The following is a 23,358-nucleotide window of genomic DNA, read 5'->3' on the forward strand; positions in this document are numbered from 1 at the left end:
GAGGCGTTTTCCTTCTTCTACTGCTTTATCCAATGATGGGCATTTTCCACATGACAAAAGTTGCGTTGTGGTGTACAGGAAATTATCTCAGTGATGTGACATAGACAATGCACTTATTGAGGCAAAAATCTTTGAAAGCAAAACTGTCCAATCAATATTGAGTGGAACTCATTATGTTTGTTTGTTACAAGGTATGCTCATAATATCTGAGGCTATAGAAACTTTGCGTTGGAACGAGAATGTCAAATTAGGTTTTGCATATCTTGTCTCAGAGGTGAACATGGCACAGGGTGCACTTCATTCAAAAGACATAATGCAAAGCCAAGCAATGTTCAATACACTCAGTTCCTAATCAGAAAACCTGAAAAACAAGTTTGTAGAGTTTGTCAAAGATTGTGAAGAAAAATCAGAACTTGGTGAGCACGGGGAAAATGTTGTACACATGATAGCTCCATGAAAAACGTGGTACATACTGATAAGGAAGGTGATTGGAAGCTGCATGTGAAGACTGTGGAGTCACTGTTTACTGTGTTTTGCGAATTTGATTTCATAAACTACCTGAGATATGGGTCCCGTTATTTGGAAAGAGTGAAGAAGCTAAAGGTGGAAAAACCACATCTCCACAGAAAATTCATCCAAAGACATTTTGTGCTAAAAAAGACACGGGGAAGGTTCAATGCTGTGGCACCAGATATAAAACTGGAACAGACAATCCAGAGATCACAGAAAAGCTCCAAGGGAATTGTTGGTCAGGCACGTAAAAGTGAATATGTTTCTCAGTGGCAGCTAGTTTACCATGAAGTCCTTTCTATTCGCAATGTTTTCAGAGAGATGGCAAATTACAAATTAAGGCACTATCGTGAAACCCTTTTGAAATGACTGAGCCTGTGCAATTACACAACTTTTTGACCAAACAATATGTGGATAACGATATAAAGACACGTCTATTAGATTTCCTGGAAATTGGATCGAAACTATACGCAGGTTGGAAGCAAGAGAGATTTGTATTGAAAGAGAAAATGCTTTTTGACCTAATCACTAAAGCTAAACTTCCATGCTTTAATTACCATAGTAAGAGTTTTGTCCATCCAGCCACTACAAAACAGGTTATAAAAAAACAACTTTTGCAAGCACATAGATGGCTGTAGGAAAACAAAGGGTTGAATATATCAAGGACATTCTGTTGAAAATGACGGAAGGGATGCTCTGAAAAGCTATTTTCTGTGTCTATAAGACTTGAACCCCAAAACCTATGTTTTGACACCAAAATGAAGTATATAGGTCTCATGGTGACTAAAATATTATATGATCAATGCAACACATCCGCCAGTTTTAAAAATGTCGTCCGGAAAAATTCGGCTCGGTTCAGCAAGTTCTACCCAAGATAAATTACTTCTCTAATGGTCCAAAAACACAAATCAAAAAATTAAAATCTCTCAACAACACTGTATTTTATGGAGGTTAATAAGGGGGCCAGGATTAATACCCTAACCCACCCTCAATACCTAAAAACACCCATACCCTAAAAACACAGTTACCACCATATGCCCTTAGCCAGCCCCTAAACCTAAAAATAACCTTACACCCAAGGTAAAGGATGCGTGGTAAAGGCATGTTGTTGTCAAAACAGTGTTGTACCTACCAGTCGAACTCAACAAAACACTGGCACGACAATTAATTCCCTACATGCTCCCGATGTATAATGACTGCCTGTCGAGAGGTGAGCTCGCACCTGACCAACGACTGGCCACAGTAGTCGTGGTACACAAACCCGGTAAACCACCTGAACGGGCATCCTCTTATAGGCCGATCTCCCTTATGAATGTGGATGCTAAAGTTCTGGCAAAAATTCTGGCGCTGAGACTGCAGCCCCACCTCACAGACCTCATACACCCGGACCAATCGGGCTTTATGCCTGGTAGGAATACCTCACTTAATCTACGGCGCATTAATGGAGTCCTATATCGTGTTCCCATTCTGCGGGAAGACGCGGCCATCCTCTCTCTTGATGCCACAATGGCATTCGACCTGGTAGAGTGGCCATTCTTATTCGCGGTCCTCAGAAAAATGGGCTTTGGCCCTAAATTTTGCAGTTGGGTCAAATTTCTCTACACCGTGCCGACGGCACAGGTGGTAGCCAATGGCCACACCTCCCGCACATTCACACTAGGACGAGGAACGAGGCAGTGATGCCCTCTATCCCCGCTTCTCTTCGCGCTTATTCTAGAGCCCCTGTCGGTGCAGGTGAGAGTAGACCCCGTAATTAGAGGAATAACATGGGGGACCGGATGGGAAGATCGCATCTCCCTCTACGCGGACGATGTATTGATCTATTTGATGTCCCCCACCCAGTCCCTGGCGGCCTTGCTGGACCTACTCAGGGCCTACGGTGAGGTATCAGGCTACACCATTAATTGGACCAAATCGCTTCTTTATGTCTTAAGAGGTCACACACCACAGCTGCCCCCTGACTGCACCCTACAGACGGTCACCAGAGGATTCAAATACCTGGGAATCTATGTCACGCCACAGGAGTCCTTATTCATGGAAGAAAACTTGATGAAACCCCTGCTAAGACTAAAATCCCACACACTGGCGCCCTTTACCGCTTACTTTGCTGGGGAGGGCCGCATTATTTAAAATGCTTTCACTCCCTAGATTTCTTTATGCATTGCAAAACACGCCTTTCCCAGTCCCTCTCACCTACTTCAAATCCATAGACACAGAAATCTCGGCACTCCTATGGGATGGGAAGCCGGCCCGTATAGCACACTCTAAATTAATCAGGTCCTGGTATGACGGCGGGATTGCCTTACCTAGTGTTAAATTGTATTACTGGGCAGCACAATTAATAGTGGTTAACCAATGGTTACACGCCCCGCAACTGGACCCAGCCTTCCGACTTGACCGCACTGTGCTGCCGCCTGACCGACTTCTACGGGCACTATACACGAACAAACGACGCCACACCTTTACAGGCCCAACAGCCCACACGATCAAAATCTGGCACGTAGCGCAGAGAGCCTTGGGATGTGAGGGAGTGCTCACGCTCGCCACGCCACTTTGGGACACGCGGCGTCTAGGTACCCTGGCAAACACAAAGGGCTTTCGGCAATGGGACCTAATTGGTATATCCAAAATAGGGGACTTATGGAAAGGAGGTGAAATAATCTCATTCCCAGCCCTTCAAGAAAAATATGGAATGGCAGACACCGAACGCTATCGCTATGCACAAATAAAGCATGCACTACAGGCGACTATCCCGGCAGGTACACAACTGACTGAATCCTCCCCCCTAGAAGACAGGCTCCTTACTGAATGCCTGGACAAAAAGGCGATCTCCCTCACATATCGCAAACTTATCAATAACATGCCCGACCCCACGGCTGTCCTTCGGAGCAAATGGGAAATAGAACTAGGGGACATAGGGGATGAGGAATGGCTCTACGCTCTAGCATCTGCCAGGGAGGCCTCCATCCCATCACGACTCAAGCTAGTGCAACTGAAAATATTGCATAGAATATACTATTCCCGCACACTCCTACACCGATTGGGCCGCATCCCGGAACCTATCTGCCTGCGCGGCTGCGGTCTCCCGGGCACATTTTTCACATTGTGTGGGACTGTCCCAGGATCCAATCATACTGGGGCCGAATACTTTCCGAAATATCGGAAGCCAGTGGAACTGAACTACTAAGGGAACCTAGATGTTGTTTATTAAATATTTGGTCGACCACTGACTTGAATAGAGGAATGCAGACATGGGCAACTTTGGGTTTAGCCCTTGCTAATCGGAACATTGCCAGGAACTGGGGCTCGGGTGTGACACGCACATGTACGCAATGGGGGAAAGATATGGACATAGCGATGTTGGCTGAAAAGGCGGTATATGTGCATCGAGGATGCCCCAAAATATGGACTAGGATATGGGGGAAATGGAACGAATACAGGGGCCAACTGTGCGACCCACCACAAGAAATGTCTGATCTTGAAAATAGCCCATGAAGGGGATGCACTGAAGTGCTAAACATACGCTGACTCAGGGGGTGGTTGCCGAAGGGAGGGAAGTAGACATTATATAGCTAATATCTGGAATAATGGGGAAAGAGCAAATGTACATGATGTGAAGGCGCCCCTCCCCCCCACCTTTGCAGCCTGTTTTTAGAACACACCCATGATCTGATATGTTGAACTATCACTAGCTAGGATCTGAGGTCACCTGCAGTATGCCTCTTGTATGAAACAGAAATGTGCATAGTAAAGAATATATAACTGTATCCTGTATCTCAACCGAAATGTCGAATGTTGTGTGTAACATGTAAAAGCCAATAAAATGTGTTTAAAAAAAAAAAAAACAGTGTTGTAATGGCTGTCTCCTCCGCTAGAGGATTGTGGAAAATATTATGATTGGCCTTTCTCCTGAAGTTGGCAACTGACCAAGATCTTATTTGTGAATGATAGCTTGGAAGTTGGACAACCAACAACTTAGCAGTTATGGTCTGCAAGCATCTAGGAACATTACTTTGAAAAAGGGAGACTTTCAATCCGCCAGTTAAGTCAGATGCTAGAGATTTGTAGTATTTTGTTATCCTCTATGACATGTAAAGTTTAGCTCAGACCTTGGACACACTGATCCTGGGAACTGCCTCTGTTGCCTTGGATGGGCCTATAGCACAAAGCAAATTAAGGAGGGATGCAGATATGTATGATGTGTGGAGCGAACTGTGACTTGTCTGTGTTGTTACAGGTTGTGTACAAAATGTTTATAAGTTTCACCCCGAAGAATGCCAGAAGGCTGAGCCCAAATTATTTCTTATTGGGATTGCAGGACTACTTTGTGAACGACTTTGAGCAGTTTCAGTTTCAATTTGGTTGCCTCTGTACTAAAGTGTCCTCCAAATCGACCTAGAGAATTGCGCTCATTAATTCACTCCTGTCCTGATAATGACCTTAGACTAAGTAGAGGCCGAAACACCATCAATTACAAATGCAATATAGACTCTAATTGACCCAACTCTGGAGTCCAGAGTCATACGTCTTTTTCATTTTGTTTATATGCACTTGTCACTTTTCTATTCGCCTTGCACTTTTTCACTATTTGAGCGCTTTTTTATGCAATCAAAATGGTTTTTTCTCCACTATTATCAATCTTGTTAATAAACTGTATTTAGTATCCTATTGCAGTGGTTGGTTTTTAATTACTCTGAATTATGCTCTTTATTCGTTATTGCATGGTTAATGTCTCTAATGTGGATCGTAGCTACACCTATTAATTGTTTGAATATTATTTTGCAACAAAGTCGACAGTGAACCATTGTTGTCTTGTATTTACTAGTGTCCCAGGTTCCTGTTTTTAGCAAAATGGGCATTCCCCTGTTTATCCCTCAAAGTTCTTCTGTTTACAAAGCACATAGCATGAGAATCAATCCACTTGACATCATTTTGGATTCATTGCTTCCGCGTGTTTCCACTTTCACAGGAAAAGGGAGGCGTGCTGGCTCAGATAAAGAATCAAAAGGTTCAGGACATCTTGGCATTTTACCTTGGGCGTTTAGAAGCCACCAATGAGGTTACAGATATGGACTTCGAAACAAGAAACTTTTGGATTGGTGAGTGAATTTGAAAGAGCTAACATTGTAACCAATTACTCCGGCCTTATCGCGTATTAGGAAGCTTATCGCTTTTTGTTTACTGCATGAGCTCAGCTTGCTAAAATGTACCAACCAAGCATGCAAGGTATTTGTTTTCAAATGTTTGATACTTTAGTCATTCCTACGCTTGTTACCATTATGCATAGAAAAGACACAACTGATTTACAGCTAGTAAAAATAACTTATAAATGTTTTTCTCACATTTTTGCTTGTGATGATATATACATATATATTAAACCAACTTTCTCCACCAGGAAGAAAAAACGGGTCGCACTACCGATTATAGTATTTACAATCTTCTTTTATTCAGCTTCGTTACAGGGCATGTAGCCCATTTGATCTACGCGTTTCGGTGTGACTCCACCTTGCTCACGATCAATGGGTTGCCCCACCCCACATTAATTTAAATGTTTTTTACTTCATCATGTTTCCTGTCACATGTTCCCAAGGCTCATGGTCCTTGTAGTTTCAGTCATTTGACAAGGTATACAAGTCGTGCAATTATCATTTCATTGCCAAAGTGATATTCTATTCATATCTACTCTTATTTTTGTCAACATATATTCTATTTTGTTCCGCCTTCCAATAGGCTGTTTCATGTTTTCATTTCTTTAAAGTTTTGTTGCTACTTCTTATCAATTCATATTCAGGAACATTGGTATTTACAAATGCACGTATAATTCCTCCGATTGATTTAATCCGTTTGGATGCAGCGTTCTCAAATTCAAAATGAATCTTGATTCAATTTGCCGAAGTTTCCTTTCACGGTCACCTCCACGTTCTCCTTTTGCAATTGTCTGAATTCCATAAAATTTCAGTTTTTGCCAATCTCCTTGATGGAATTGTTCCATATGCTTGGCTATGGCATTTGACCGGTCCTTGTGAATTGTTGCCCTCATGTGTTGTAGGATCCTATTTTAAAGTTCCACTGTTGTGCTACCTACATACAACATTGGGCACGGGCATTCCACTATGTAGACAGTGAATGGAGTTTTACAAGTGATGCATTGTCTGATCTGCCATTTCTTTTTGTTTGCCAGTATTATTTCCTTTGTAGGTTTTGCTATCTGGCACATGTTGCATCCATGACATTTTACGAATCCTTTTGTTTTCAGCCAGTCATCTTGTCTTTTCTTTTGAAAATGACTATGGATGGCCCGTGCCCAATGTTGTATGTAGGTAGCACAACAGTGGAACTTAAAAATAGGATCCTACAACACATGAGGGCAACAATTCACAAGGACCGGTCAAATGCCATAGCCAAGCATATGGAACAATTCCATCAAGGAGATTGGCAAAAACAGAAATTTTATGGCATTCAGACAATTGCAAAAGGAGAACGTGGAGGTGACCGTGAAAGGAAACTTCGGCAAATTGAATCAAGATTCATTTTGAATTTGAGAACGCTGCATCCAAACGGATTAAATCAATCGGAGGAATTATACGTGCATTTGTAAATACCAATGTTCCTGAATATGAATTGATAAGAAGTAGCAACAAAACTTTAAAGAAATGAAAACATGAAACAGCCTATTGGAAGGCGGAACAAAATAGAATATATGTTGACAAAAATAAGAGTAGATATGAATCGAATATCACTTTGGCAATGAAATGATAATTGCACGACTTGTATACCTTGTCAAATGACTGAAACTACAAGGACCATGAACCTTGGGAACATGTGACAGGAAACATGATGAAGTAAAAAACATTTAAATTAATGTGGGGTGGGGCAACCCATTGATCGTGAGCAAGGTGGAGTCACACCGAAACACGTAGATCAAATGCGCTACATGCCCTGTAACGAAGCTGAATAAAAGAAGATTGTAAATACTATAATCGGTAGTGCGACCCGTTTTTTCTTCCTGGTGGAGAAAGTTGGTTTAATATTAGTGGAGTGGGTTCAGCCACAGGACAACGCACTCACACGAGCGCTGCACATTCCCGAATGGTGAACCGACGTGGAGGTGATATATATATATATATATATATACACACACACACACACACACACACACACAACCCCTTCTTCATAGAGAAGCAAGCACGCACACGAGAAGCGCTAGGGTAAGGCGTCTTTAATTACATATGCTCTCCTCCGACCCATCCAACAGAGGCGCGTTTCGGCTGGCACAGCAATATATATATTATTACCTACTGGCGGTCGCCAGTAGGTAGTTATAGTTATGATTGATTTCCATAGGAAATCCGCAACATTCTATTGAGAATAACTTTGGCGCCAGTGGACGAATCTTCGCAAATTTCTCTGAGAAGATGGCCCGCTCCGCTCTGCTCCTTCCCTGAAAGTTTGGGGGGGATTCGTCAAGCGGGGGCCGAGATAAAAGGGGGGTCCCAAAACGTGTTTTCCCCATGTTAATTTCCATAGGGCGGTTGGACTCACTTTTAGCCCGAACGGCTGAATGGATTTCCACAAAACTTGGCAAAATTGTAGGGACTGGTAGCCCGATGTGCCTTTGCTATGTCTCAAGATATGTGCTCCAGTGGATTTTGAGTAATTTAGGTTAAAAAAATATATATATATCTGGGCGGAGCCTAACCACACATCTGATCTGATTGGCTGTCAGCACTTCATCCAAGAAGTGTTGGCAGCCATCTTGGGACCAATATACATGATAGCACCTCATTAAAAAGCATTGTAGTTAATAGAGGGTTTTAGGACTTTAGTTACATTATAAATCATTTGTTGATGGTACCATACTCATTTTAGGAATTGTGGTGTGTTCTAAGGTGATTTTACCATGTGAAAAAGCCTTCTGCTGTGATATCATGAATCATGTTTGAAAGAAAACTAATATCTCAGGATTTTCCCACAGTGGTTTGGAAGGGGATCTATAAGCTAAACTGAAAGCATATTTTCTGTAAATTCACATTATCTTTCTCAGTCATGTGAGAATGAAGTCTGACATTCTCAGTAAAACATGTACATCCAACAAGGACAGAGACTGTCAGTTGATTCCTTTGTGTTCTACTGCAGCCTCCTAGAGTGTTCTAAAGAACAACTAGAGCGCTAACAGTCCTACTTATTACAAAGGTATAGCACACCTGAAGCCATCATGATGGGAATAAAGTGGTAACTCTTAAAACATTTAATTTAAAAAGGAACAAAATGAGGGGGTATATTTTGCCATAGAAAGTATTATTAGTGCTGCAGAAAGAAATATTAGGGCACATTTTGAGTGACTTCTCAAATCCTCTTCAATTTCATTAAAGAAATTCTGACATGCAGACTGAAACATGCACTTTGAATACCAGCAGCAGACTTCCCTGGTGAGCAGTAGCTTTACTACAGTGATCTAATGAGCAACTAGAGTGCTAACATTCAGAATTTATGGCAAATGTGTGACACATCTGAATGCCTTCTTGATGGAACCAAAGTAAACAAGCATTGAAAATGCAATAGATCTCGCCCTCGTTTAAGTTAAAGCCATTCTGTTTGTAATGAGGTGGCTTTTTAGCTTTGCTTTTATTAGTGTTTTTTAAACTTTCATGTAAATAACATGCATCTGTATGCATATGTGTATATGTATGCATGCATTTATATTTGTATTTATATAGATATACAGATTATATATGTTTATATATGTATGTATATACATACACATACATATATATAAATGCATATGCATATATATATGTGTATATGTGTGCGTGTAGAGAGAGGTAGAGAGGTAGCGGTAGAGAGGTAGAGACTAGTAGAGAGAGAAGTAGAGAGAGGTAGAGAGTGAGTAATAGAGAGTAGAGAGTGAGTAGTAGAGAGTAGTAGAGAGCAGTAGAGAGAGTAGCAGAGAGTGAGTAGTAGAGAGTAGTAGAGTGAATAGTAGAGTGAGTAGTAGAGAGTAGTAGAGAGTGAGTAGTAGAGAGTAGTAGAGAGTAAGTAGTAGAGTGAGTAGTAGAGAGTAGTAGAGAGTGAGTAGTAGAGAGTGAGTAGTAGAGAGTGAGAGAGAGAATAGTAGAGAGTGAGTAGTAGAGTGAGTAGTAGAGACTAGTAGAGAGAGAGTAGTAGAGAGTGAGTAGTAGAGAGTAATAGAGAGTGAGTAGTAGAGAGAGAGTAGTAGAGAGAGAGTAGTAGAGAGTGAGTAGTAGAGAGTGAGAAGTAGAGAGTGAGTAGTAGAGAGTAGTAGAGAGTGAGTAGTAGAGAGTAGTAGAGAGAGAGTAGTAGAGAGTAGTAGAGTAGTAGAGAATGAGTAGTAGAGAGTGAGTATTTGAGAGTAGTGGAGTAGGAGAGAGTAAGTAGTAGAGAGAAGTGAAGAATATTCCAAAGTTTGGCACAGCACCACTTGCACAATAAGTCCAATCAAATCATATCACTTAGAGTCCTTATTGAAGCGCTGAATCTTGGTGTATATTCAAATGCTTTTATTTTCCTTAAGTTTATGTACCACAGCCAGCTGAAACGTTTCGTTCTGTACAACAGAACTTCTTCAGGGCGTTCTTATTTCCTTCAAGTTATGTCGGTATCCTGTTGTCCTATAACTAGATATTTCTTCCAAATGTTAGACGAGACGTAAGTACATTCTTATTCAAAGTGACTAGGTATCAATTTTACCCACACAATTCGGGCAGACTTGAGTAATTTATAGCATCCTCAAAGTCAGTCTTTCAAAAATTCCAAAGTATAGGACATGATAATCCAAATCCAAATGTTTCTCAAGAAAAGTCATTTTCAATCGTTCGGAATATCGGTGTTTGGGCAGATATGACCCAGGGACCCCCAGTATGCAAGGGGAATTAGTCCCCCCTCTGCAAACGCGCCAGTGGCCTGCGTTGCAGAGAGGTGTAAAAAGGGGCATAGCCTCATTACACCTCTGTGCAATGCAGCCCCCTGGCGCATACTGGAGGTTCCAGGTGGGCTAGTTGGCCCCCAGGGTCCCCTAGTATGCAAGGGGAATTAGTTCCCCCTCTTCAAACATGCACGGGGGCTGCGTTGCAGAGAGGTGTAAAAAAGGGTGTGGCCTCATTACACCTCTCTGCAATGCAGCCCCCTGGCGCATACTGGAGGCTCCTGGTGGGCTAGTTGGCCCCCAGGGACCCCCAGTATGCAAGGGGAATTAGTTCCCCCTCTGCAAACGCGGCAGGGGGCTGCGTTGCAGAGAGGTGTAACAAGGGGCATAGCCTCATTACACCTCTGCAATGCAGCCCCCTGGCGCATACTGGAGGTTCCAGGTGGGCTAGTTGGCCCCCAGGGGCCCCCAGTATGCAAGGGGAATTAGTTCCCCCTCTTCAAACATGCACGGGGGCTGCGTTGCAGAGAGGTGTAAAAAGGGGCGTGGCTTCATTACACCTCTCTGCAATGCAGTCCCCTGGCGCATACTGGAGATTCCTGGTGGGCTTTCAGGTCTTATATAGTTAGGAATTAGCATTAAAAAAACCTTTGAAATTCACTGAAAAAAACATAGGTTTCAGGCCTTATATAGTTAGGAATTAGCATTTAAAAAACCTATGAAATTCACTGAAAAAACCATAGGTTTCACACCAGTTATAGTTAGGAATTAGCATTTAAATAATCTATTAAATTCACTGAAAAAACCATAGGTTTGACACCAGTTAACAGTATAATGAGTGATGTCACTGACCATGTCATGAGTAATGTAATATGTGACGTCATCAGCAGTGCATTGCAGGCGCGCAAGTTATAGTGAGTCCAACTCACTATAACGTGGGAATTTCAATGGTTTTATGTCAGTAAAATTTCCAGCTAACTATAACTGGTGTCAAACCTATGGTTTTTTCAGTGAATTTAATAGGTTTTTTAAGTGCTAATTCCTAACTATAACTGGTGTGAAACCTATGTTTTTTTCAGTGAATATATATATATATATATATATACACATATATATATATATATTTATATTGCCTCCAAATGAGGACACGCATCTACGGTAGGTTAATCACCTTTAATTTGAGAACTGCAACGGACTCCGTTTACATGCTGACAGTCAATATCACTTTGGCCATACGCGTTTCGGGCACTCCACTGTCCTTGTTCACTGGCTATTGCACACAGAATAGCAGCAGCTGGCAAAATGAGATCCCTGATTTGAAATCGATAGTCCCGCCTAATTAAGGCGTCACCTTTGTGGGCGTGTGCACTATTGCACCTTGGTCTTTGCAGTCCATTCATGCTAATAGTCCCAAGTGGGTGCCGCTGCACCCCGTATTCAGTGCCTCATCTTACCCCAGTGGGTTGCTGGTACCCGTAAAACTAGATGCCTGCCCATACCAAGGTCCTCAAACGGGGCCCATCGTTCCAACAACTGGCACCACGTTTTGCACTGTGCCGTGGACCCGCTGTATCGGCTGTGGCGCGTCTTCGCGGCTGAGGCAGCTGCTCAAATCCAAGCACAGAAATTGCCTCCAAATGAAGACTCGCATCTACGGTAGGTTAATCACCTTTAATTTGAGAACTGCAACGTACTCCGTTTACATGCTGACAGTCAATATCACTTTGGCCAAACGCGTCTCGGGCACTCCAGTGCCCTTGTTCACTGGCTATTGCACACAGAGTAGCAGCAGCTGGTAAAATGGAATCCCTGCTTCGAAATCGATAGTCCCGCCTAATTAAGGCGTCGCCCTTGTGGCCATGTACACTGTATATATATATATATATATATATATATTCGCCACAATGTGATCCTCTGCAGCCAGTTCAGCGCTCCACAGCTGGTGCTCAGTGTTGGGGCCGGATCCTGGCCCCCAACAATAACTCTTCACGAAAGACACGGCACTCCAAAGTAGGTTACTCAATGGTATTTTATTTTACCATACACCAACTCAACCAACGCGTTTCAGCCTGGATGGCCTTAGTCACGGTTGGTGAGTCCCTTTTCTCTTTCACTTTAAATACCCATATCTGTCACAATGAGGCATTATGGGATTTGTAGTGTTTAAAATAAAACTTTATGCAATTATTTACAAAAGGACATTGTGTGAATGGGGTGTTCATGGTGATTACATTATTATTTCATGTATCTCTCATTTTCCATCCTATAGTACTGATGTTTTGTAATGTACATTATTATTTCAACAATGGCAGTCTTGCGCTATTTTCAATGTCTAGTACAATTTAATCAGCGCTATATTTAGTTTCATTTATTCTCAGAAACGCATACTTGAACATATTCGAGCTGTCAAAAATGGGAACTTTGCCTACGCCACAGCAAAACATCTTGCTCAATGCCAAAAGGGAAATTGGAAAGCAATGACATACCATGCAATACACATGATCCCCCCAGGAGAGCGAGGAGGGGACAGAACTAGGAAACTGCGTCAAATTGAATCAAAATACATCATACGACTCAGAACGAAGTATCCTCGTGGGATTAACTTCGACGAAGAACTTTATGTTCACCTTCATTAAAGAGACACAAAAACGGGAGAATGAATAAACATGTACCTCAGAATTGAACTTGGTGAAAAGAATAAATAATCAGAAATTGAAACACATGGGTACTATACCCTAAACTGCATTACAATGGAACTGAGAATAAATATAGCGCTGATTAAATTGTACTAGACATTGAAAATAGCGCAAGACTGCCAAAGTGAAAGAGAAAAGGGACTCACTAACCGTGACTAAGGCCATCTAGGCTGAAACGCGTTGGTTGAGTTGGTGTATGGTAAAATAAAATACCATTGAGTAACCTACTTTGGAGTGCCGTGTCTTTCGTGAAGGAATATATATATATATATATATATATATATATATATATATATATATATATATATATATATATATATATATATATATCGCTCCAAAGTTTGCCCCACAGGCGAGGCGGCACGCAACCAGCAACGAATACCAAAAGACCATCACACATCTCAGGAATCAGCCTTACACGTTTCGGGAAAAAAATCCCTCCTGACAGGCTGGGGTTCACAAAGCTAGCAGCGTTTCCTGGCGCACCTTTATTTATACAATTGCCTTCCGATAGGCTGCTTTTTGACTAAATAGTCCTGCACAGAATTGTGGGATTCGTAGTGCTTTAATCATACTCAAATGAGTGCTGCGTGCAAAAAGTCCCCTAAACACCCTGAGATGTGTGTAGTCTTAATCCTGGAAGTTGCTGCCCCATACAGGAACTTGAAAAATTTCGAGTCTCATGGCCCGACATATGATCACTGCGGTGGTGCCCTCCTCCACGGCTGGGCTGCCGTGCTTATATAACGCTCCAAAGTTTGCCCCACAGGCGAGGCGGTACTCGACCAGCAACGAATACCAACAGACCATTGAACATCTCAGGATTCAGCTGGATGCCTTTCAGAAATAAAATCCTTCCTCATAGGCTGGGATTCACAAAGCTAGCAGCGTTTCCTGCCGCACCTTTATTTAAACAACTGCCTTCCGATAGGCTGCTTTTTGACTAAATAGTCCTGCACAGAATTGTGGGATTCGTAGTGCTTTAATCCTACTCAAATGAGTGCTGTGTACAAATAGTCCCCAATACACACCCTTCGATGAGCCCTGAGATGTGCATAGTCTCAATCCTGGAAATTTCTGCCCCATACAGGAACTTGAAACATTTCGAGCCCCATGGTCTGACACACGATCACTGCGGTGGTGCCCTCCTCCTTGGCTGGGCTACCGTGCTTATATAATGCTCCAAAATTTGCCCCACAGGCGAGGCTTCACTCGACTAGCAGCGAATACCAACAGACCTTCACACATCTTAGGAATCAGCCTGACTCGTATCGGAAATAACATCCTTCCTCATAGGCTGGGGTTCACAAAGCTAGCAGCGTTTCCTGCCGCACCTTTATTTAAACAATTGCCTTCCGATAGGCTGCTTTTTTTGACTAAATAGTCCTGCACAGAATTGTGGGATTCAAAGTGCTTTAATCCTACTCAAATAAGTGCTGCTTGCAAAAAGTCCCCAATACACACCCTTCGATGGGCCCTGAGATGTGCATAGTCCCAATCCTGGAAGTTGCTGCCCCATACAGGAACTTGAAAATTTCGAGCCCCATGGCCCAACATACGATCACTGCGGTGGTGCCCTCCAACATGGCTGGTCTGCCGTGCTTATATAACGCTCCAAAGTTTGCCTCACAGGCGAGGCGGCACTCGACCAGCAACGAATACCAACAGACCATCACACATCTCAGGAATCAGCCTGACACATTTCGGAAATAAAATCCTTCCTCATAGGCTGGGGTTCACAAAGCTAGCAGCGTTTCCTGCTGCACCTTCATTTAAACAATTGCTTTCCGATAGGCTGCTTTTGACTAAATAGTCCTGCACAGAATTGTGGAGTTCGTAGTGCTTTAATCCTACTCAAATGAGTGCTGCGTCCAAAAAGTCCCCAATACACACCCTGAGATGTGCATAGTCTCAATCCTGCAAGTTGCTTCCCCATACAGGAACTTGAAAAATTTCGAGTCCCATGGCCCGACATATGATCACTACGGTGGTGCCCTCCTCCACGGCTGGGCTGCCGTGCTTATATAACGCTCCAAAGTTTGCCCCACAGGCGAGGTGGCACTCGACCAGCAACGAATACCAACAGACCATCACACATCTCAGGAATCAGCCTGACGCATTTCGGAAATAAAATCCTTCCTCATAGGCTGGGGTTCACAAAGCGAGCAGCCTTTCCTGCCGCACCTTTATTTAAACAATTGCCTTCCGATAGGCTGCTTTTTGACTAAATACTCCTGCACAGAATTGTGAGATTCGTAGTGCTTTAATCCTACTCAAATGAGTGCTGCGCGCAAAAAGTCCCCAATACACACCCTTCGATGGGCCCTGAGATGTGGGCCACATGCTTGACAATTTTGCAAGTGCACCAAGTTGGAAGGAGACAGAGGATTAGTCCATTGAGGACCTTAATTCGATACAGCCAAATTACAAGTGCATCCATTCAGGATTGTAAATAAAGGAGACACACTACATAGTCCATAAGACTGTACGTTTTACTCATTTGAGCAGCCCATTGGAGGGCATTTAAATGGTGGGTGTGTCAGTACACACATGGTTATGCCGAGCCTCTGAAGAAAGAGCGAAGGGTTCTGAAACGCGTCAGGCTTCAGACAGCATCCTGCAGTGGTCGAGATTGGTGTGCTGAGCAGTGTTTACCGAATTTAAATGCCTTCACAGCGAGTCTCCTTCCGAGTGCGTTGCTGCCTGGGGGCAACTTGGAGCTTTGATGTTACGCAGCAGTCCCGCCGCGAGAGTTGCACCACCCCGTAAGGACTGGGGGCCACGTGCTTGACAATTTTGCAGAGCGCCCCTCACCTGCCTGCTGCCGTTGGAAGAGGCGGAGTGCGGGCCAGTGAGTCTGGGAAAGCGCACGCACAGCTAGGTGAGGCCGGCCGCCATTCCGCTGTCCCCGGTGACACCTGTTACTGCAGCAGGGGAGCAAACGGAGGTGAGAGCCCGGAGCCCGCGCGCCCGCTGCACCCAGGAGCAGTACGGGGAGGGAGAGTCCTGGGAGCCGGGGTATGCAGGAGACCCATGCCCGTTTAAAGGTACAGCAGGCAAGCGGCTGAGCTCACCCTCCCCCGCGCTGAAATGTTCAAACAAAGGTGGCTGCCCCGGTGGAAAGGGGGCTTGTGTACATTCGGGGGGCTGCATATTTCCGTGTTCCCGTTGAGTGTCCGAGGAGATTCCAGTGCAGGTTGCCGTTTGCGTGTCTTCTGCTTTGGAAGCTGTCCCTATTTTTGCGCTTTTGAAACGCTCTGCGTGCAGTTTGGTTTTGCTTCCGCTGCTGGGATGCCTCCGTGCATTCCTGCCTGCTTGGGAAGCCTCTGTGTTGTGGTCTGTGATATCCACGCGTTGCTGCTTGTTTACTGCCGGAGTCTGATGCCTGCATGTGATTCCTGCGTGCTTTCTCCGCATGTTGTGTGCACTAATGCCTGTGGCTCTGTGCTGCGCTCGCAGGGCTGTCTGCACACCGTTGCTCCTGCTTTTAATGTCAGGGTATGGGGGCAGCCTATTTGATGCTTCTTTGCTACTGCACGCAATATTTGGATGTTTTTTTTCTCTACTAGTGATGGTTGTGTGTTCGTGCCTTTGGTGCTTGTGTCACACTGCCCTTTTCCTGCAATTCCTGTATTTGGATGCCCCTGGCTGTATGCAGCTCCTGCACGTATCCACTTCTCGTCATTTTTCATGACGGGAGGCCATATCTAGGCAACCAATTACCCTGTACTGACGAGAGAAACGGCTGGTGCTGAGTGCCATTAAAAGTGAAAGGAGCTCCTGCAAGTAATTTACACTATAGTTCACAAGAAGGTTTGCCCCCATAGTTCGAAGTATTATAATCATTCCCTCCTCCAACCCCACCCATCCCCCCCGCTAGAAGTTTGTGTGTAGTTGCGTCCAGAGGTCAAGTGGGCGCGATCTGTGGGTCACGACATGCCCACACTTTTTTATTTTAGCAAAAAAGTTCCCTTACTTTTTGCTAAAAGAAAATCTTCCTGGGCGGTTAACAATCAAAATAGTAGGTTGCCCCAGTATTGGAACTTTCATAGATTCCCATGCTTTGTATCATTCCCCGTCGTCGGAATGGGAGCCTCGGTAAATAAAAAATACCATAGTAGTAAGCACAAAGTGAAAAAGTAGGCCTAGGCCTCATCTCATTTTGTAGCTTATCCACCTCTTTTTGTAAAAGAGACCAAATTCTTGCAGTAGCCAATCAGAGTAGCCTCACCCCCTAGAACCTTCCTGAGAGAGCCTCAGAGCCTTAGATTTTCTACCACATGTTGTGCAAGGGAGTCTCCATTGAGCTTCTGCTCAAATTTCTTCACTTCTTAGTATTTTTCTTCAACTTGTGCCTAATTTTTCGTCATGTCTGACAAAGAGAAGAACACACTTTTTAGAGCCTGTGCTACTTGCTCAAAAAAGAGGTTGTTTGTTGAGGACAAACATCAAGACTGCATATATTGCTTATATCCGGATCATAAGGCCACGGACTGCAAGATTTGCAGAACCTTCTCCACCAAGACCTTGAGGGACAGAGAGGGACGTCTCCTCACTTGGCTACAGAAAATGAAAGACCGCAAGGAACTTATATCTTCTGACAGTGAGGGCTCCTCTTTGATGGTGTCGTCAAGAAGGTCGAGGAAGAGGGGTCGGTCTCCCCCTGCTACATCTGAAGAGCCCCATGTCAAGGCCTTACCTGGGACCTCTGATAGGCCTGCTTCCCAAAAATCTCCTCACCACGGTGAAAAGGAGAGGCAGGGTAAGCTTGAGGAGTCGCAACCTTCAAAAAAGGCTAGGAAGATTGTCCCTGTGACTTCACCACCCTCTGACAAGGATAGAGGGGTGAAAAAGCCTTCTACTGTGACTCAGGAGGTCGTTTCAGACAAGAAACAGCGTTCGTCGACGGTGAAAACCTCAGGTACGCCGACGATTTCTATCAAAAAAGACTTGTCTGTAAAATTGCCCTTGTCGACGGCGGCTACGACGACGGCACCTGCGCCGTCGACGATGTTTAAGACGCCGGATGCCTGTTCGTCGTCGACGAAAATTACTTTCTCCACATCGATGACGATGACGACGAGAGTCGCTGCGACGACGAGGACAACGTCGACGACGACCGTGTCGACGACCCCTGTCTCTTTGCTGCTGACGACGAGTTCGTCGACGGTCCCGTTGACGATCCAACCATCGTCAACGATGACCATCTCCCCGTCGACTACTCCATCCTCGACGACGAGCGCAGTTTCTTCGTCGGCGCCTTCGTTGACGAAACAGTCTCTGCAGATTCAACCGTCGACGACGATTCCGTCGACGACTTTGTCGACGACTGGAAAAACTGTTTTTTCTCACAGAAAGAGACAAATAACACCGGAAATGACATCTCCACGACGAGTTACGACGTTACCTCCTACCTTATTGCTGGATGAGGATTCTGATGAAGAAGCTTATAGCGATTTTGGCCAGGCTTATAGCCCTTCTGACTTACAAGTAAAGATACAGGACATCAGTTCTGAGGAAGGGGATATGGAGCAACAACAGTATGTTCAACAACAATGTTATGAACAACAGGACATGCCAAGCATGCAGGTGCCTTTCCAGAAACCTCCACGTCCATCTCAGCAGGAGATGGTGGCAATGCCATCCACTCTCATCTACAACTAATGTTGCAGGACTATCAGAGGCGATGGTGTGGCTCACTGGTTAGAGGCAGCAGACCCGGGAGCAGAAGTCGGCCCGGGACCAGGGTTCAATTCCCGACGCGGCAGGGTCGTGAACCAGGGTCAGCGGACTCGACAATTCTCGCCTCGGTGCCTACTCTAACCTGGGGTCCCACTCGGCAACTCTGGGCATTAGCTTGCCTAATCTCCACAACGGCCCCATCAATGCCGGGGATGCCTGGCTCCACCTTGGGGATTCCCAGTAGGGACCATCCCACAGGGAAAGCCAGGACGGGTTCCCCAGCGGTATACAGCGCCGGGACGCCCCTTTGCTGGGGCAGCTGTGCGCTTTACAAGTATACGACATTTAACATTTAACATTTAACATTTCCTACTCCTCAGGAGGTTCAACAGGTAAGCCCTCCTACACTGCCGCCTCAGTTATCTCAGCCTGTGGCAGGACACTCTTTGCCTTCAAGAGGGCGTGACACAGAGCCCGTAGAACATCCACAGGAGGTGGTACCCATTCGGGATGATACAGATGATGACAATGCCTCATCGGATGTTGATCAGCAAGTGGACCCTGACCAAGAGCAGAATGTAGACTGGAATCAGGATGACCTTCGAGATCCAGACGTCACAGGGCCTGATACCGCAATCTCTCCTCCAGCAGATATCGGAGGTTTTCACAACTTGATGGAACGAGCTTCCAAGAGATTTGGTCTTCCTGTTACCACGGTTCAGTCCGAGTGTTTTTTGTACGATTTCAAAGAACCATTCCGGAAATCCGTACGTTCAATCCCCATCATTGAACATGTTTGGTCTGAAGGCCTAAAAGCTATGCAGAATCCGGACACAGTCCTCCCGGTACTCCCTAGACTGGAGAAAAAATATAAGGCGCCAGACGGCAGCCCGGCATGTCTACTAGGTCAGCCAAAGCCGGATTCGGTCATTTCTCAGGCCGCACAGAGTAAATCTAAAAACCCATCCACGCCGCTAACGACGCCACCGGATAAAGAGGGCAGGCGTTTGGACAATGTTGGAAAAAGATTCTCCACAATGGTCAGCCTCCTTGTTAGGGCGGCTAATGCTTTGGCGATTCTAGGGAGATACGATCGCCAGATGTGGTGTGATCTCTCCCCGTTCGTGGAAGAACTTCAGGATACATCTAAGGACGAGATAAAAAAGATCTTACTGGAAGGAGAGCGAGCCTCTACTGAAGTAATCGACTGCGCTATGGATATTGCCAATACGGCCTTCCGAGCGCTAGCCGGCTCGGCAGTTCTGAGACGCCACGGTTGGTTGAGAGCCACGTGGTTCAGACAGGAGGTACAAAATAAAATTCTAGATCTGCCATATGATGGGGAGATGTTATTTGGCAAGCACGTGGATGACGCCCTACAGGGCATAAAGAAAGATACGGATACGGCCAAGTCCTTAGGAACTTTACAGTACCGCAAGGTGCCCTTTAAAGGAGCAAGAGGAAGAGGATTCTCCTCCTATAGAGGCGGCAATCAGCACCGCTACTCTTCCAACTCCCAACCTGGCCAGACATACAAACCCCAGTATTCGCAGAGGGGTTCTTTCTCTCGCCAGCCACCGAGAGGACGGCAAGGGCAGCAGAGGAGGGATACTTCCAAGAGACAATAGCGGCCAGAAGGCTCTTTCTACTGTTCCTGTGCCCTCATTAACACCAGTGGGAGGCAGGATTGCCCATTGCCTCGACAACTGGATGGTCATAACAACAGACCAGTGGGTCCTAAACATCATCAAGAAAGGACACACGTTGGAGTTCCAAGATCTTCCTCCAACGAGAAGACGTGAAGCTAAGGGTTGGTGGCAGCACCCTGCTTTACTTGCGGAGTCCGTCTGCATAGCCATTGAGAGCCTGACACGAGCGGAGAGCTCGCTATTATTTTGCATTGATTCTACACCAATTTAATACGTCTTTTAAAAATTGTATGTGCGCATTTTAAATTTCGTTATTCTCTGTGACTAAAGTTTTTTGTTGTGCAGGTTCGCTTCTTGTTGCCTCTCGTGGCACACTCTCCCCGGCCATCAGGGTCTGGAGAGGGGAGTGCGAGGCGCCATCTTGGGTGGGTGTCTCCCGGGAGCCTGGACGCAGTCAGCGTTCTAGTGCTTCCCGAGGGAGAACATAAGAGGGCCAAGACGACGGGGCTCGCGGTGAAGCTAAGGGTTGGTGGCAGCACCCTGCTTTGCTTGCGGAGTCCGTCTGCATAGCCATTGAGAGCCTGACACGAGCGGAGAGCTCGCTATTATTTTGCATTGATTCTACACCAATTTAATACGTCTTTTAAAAATTGTATGTGCGCATTTTAAATTTCGTTATTCTCTGTGACTAACGTTTTTTGTTGTGCAGGTTCGCTTCTTGTTGCCTCTCGTGGCACACTCTCCCCGGCCATCAGGGTCTGGAGAGGGGAGTGCGAGGCGCCATCTTGGGTGGGTGTCTCCCGGGAGCCTGGACGCAGTCAGCGTTCTAGTGCTTCCCGAGGGAGAACATAAGAGGGCCAAGACGACGGGGCTCGCGGTGAAGCTAAGGGTTGGTGGCAGCACCCTGCTTTGCTTGCGGAGTCCGTCTGCATAGCCATTGAGAGCCTGACACGAGCGGAGAGCTCGCTATTATTTTGCATTGATTCTACACCAATTTAATACGTCTTTTAAAAATTGTATGTGCGCATTTTAAATTTCGTTATTCTCTGTGACTAACGTTTTTTGTTGTGCAGGTTCGCTTCTTGTTGCCTCTCGTGGCACACTCTCCCCGGCCATCAGGGTCTGGAGAGGGGAGTGTGAGGCGCCATCTTGGGTGGGTGTCTCCCGGGAGCCTGGACGCAGTCAGCGTTCTAGTGCTTCCCGAGGGAGAACATAAGAGGGCCAAGACGACGGGGCTCGCGGTGAAGCTAAGGGTTGGTGGCAGCACCCTGCTTTTCTTGCGGAGTCCGTCTGCATAGCCATTGAGAGCCTGACACGAGCGGAGAGCTCGCTATTATTTTGCATTGATTCTACACCAATTTAATACGTCTTTTAAAAATTGTATGTGCGCATTTTAAATTTCGTTATTCTCTGTGACTAACGTTTTTTGTTGTGCAGGTTCGCTTCTTGTTGCCTCTCGTGGCACACTCTCCCCGGCCATCAGGGTCTGGAGAGGGGAGTGCGAGGCGCCATCTTGGGTGGGTGTCTCCCGGGAGCCTGGACGCAGTCAGCGTTCTAGTGCTTCCCGAGGGAGAACATAAGAGGGCCAAGACGACGGGGCTCGCGGTGAAGCTAAGGGTTGGTGGCAGCACCCTGCTTTGCTTGCGGAGTCCGTCTGCATAGCCATTGAGAGCCTGACACGAGCGGAGAGCTCGCTATTATTTTGCATTGATTCTACACCAATTTAATACGTCTTTTAAAAATTGTATGTGCGCATTTTAAATTTCGTTATTCTCTGTGACTAACGTTTTTTGTTGTGCAGGTTCGCTTCTTGTTGCCTCTCGTGGCACACTCTCCCCGGCCATCAGGGTCTGGAGAGGGGAGTGTGAGGCGCCATCTTGGGTGGGTGTCTCCCGGGAGCCTGGACGCAGTCAGCGTTCTAGTGCTTCCCGAGGGAGAACATAAGAGGGCCAAGACAACGGGGCTCGCGGTGAAGCTAAGGGTTGGTGGCAGCACCCTGCTTTTCTTGCGGAGTCCGTCTGCATAGCCATTGAGAGCCTGACACGAGCGGAGAGCTCGCTATTATTTTGCATTGATTCTACACCAATTTAATACGTCTTTTAAAAATTGTATGTGCGCATTTTAAATTTCGTTATTCTCTGTGACTAACGTTTTTTGTTGTGCAGGTTCGCTTCTTGTTGCCTCTCGTGGCACACTCTCCCCGGCCATCAGGGTCTGGAGAGGGGAGTGCGAGGCGCCATCTTGGGTGGGTGTCTCCCGGGAGCCTGGACGCAGTCAGCGTTCTAGTGCTTCCCGAGGGAGAACATAAGAGGGCCAAGACGACGGGGCTCGCGGTGAAGCTAAGGGTTGGTGGCAGCACCCTGCTTTGCTTGCGGAGTCCGTCTGCATAGCCATTGAGAGCCTGACACGAGCGGAGAGCTCGCTATTATTTTGCATTGATTCTACACCAATTTAATACGTCTTTTAAAAATTGTATGTGCGCATTTTAAATTTCGTTATTCTCTGTGACTAACGTTTTTTGTTGTGCAGGTTCGCTTCTTGTTGCCTCTCGTGGCACACTCTCCCCGGCCATCAGGGTCTGGAGAGGGGAGTGTGAGGCGCCATCTTGGGTGGGTGTCTCCCGGGAGCCTGGACGCAGTCAGCGTTCTAGTGCTTCCCGAGGGAGAACATAAGAGGGCCAAGACGACAGGGCTCGCGGTGAAGCTAAGGGTTGGTGGCAGCACCCTGCTTTTCTTGCGGAGTCCGTCTGCATAGCCATTGAGAGCCTGACACGAGCGGAGAGCTCGCTATTATTTTGCATTGATTCTACACCAATTTAATACGTCTTTTAAAAATTGTATGTGCGCATTTTAAATTTCGTTATTCTCTGTGACTAACGTTTTTTGTTGTGCAGGTTCGCTTCTTGTTGCCTCTCGTGGCACACTCTCCCCGGCCATCA

At 45.7% G+C, this 23,358-nt stretch overlaps 1 protein-coding gene across 6 annotated transcripts in view; it reads left to right on the plus strand.

The window, feature by feature from the left end:
* The window catches only part of LOC144799177 (C-type lectin domain family 18 member A-like), a 901,971-nt gene that overhangs the window by 799,123 nt on the left and 79,490 nt on the right, over positions 1–23,358 (plus strand). For all 6 annotated transcript variants that reach the window (XM_078670425.1, XM_078670423.1, XM_078670422.1 and 3 more), the window contains one exon: positions 5,480–5,609. In XM_078670425.1, coding sequence (XP_078526551.1) covers positions 5,480–5,609 — 130 coding nt within the window. The remainder of the gene's footprint in view (positions 1–5,479; positions 5,610–23,358) is intronic.

Source organism: Lissotriton helveticus, chromosome 12 (genome assembly GCF_964261635.1).
Source record: "Lissotriton helveticus chromosome 12, aLisHel1.1, whole genome shotgun sequence".
Classification (NCBI taxonomy): domain Eukaryota; kingdom Metazoa; phylum Chordata; class Amphibia; order Caudata; family Salamandridae; genus Lissotriton; species Lissotriton helveticus.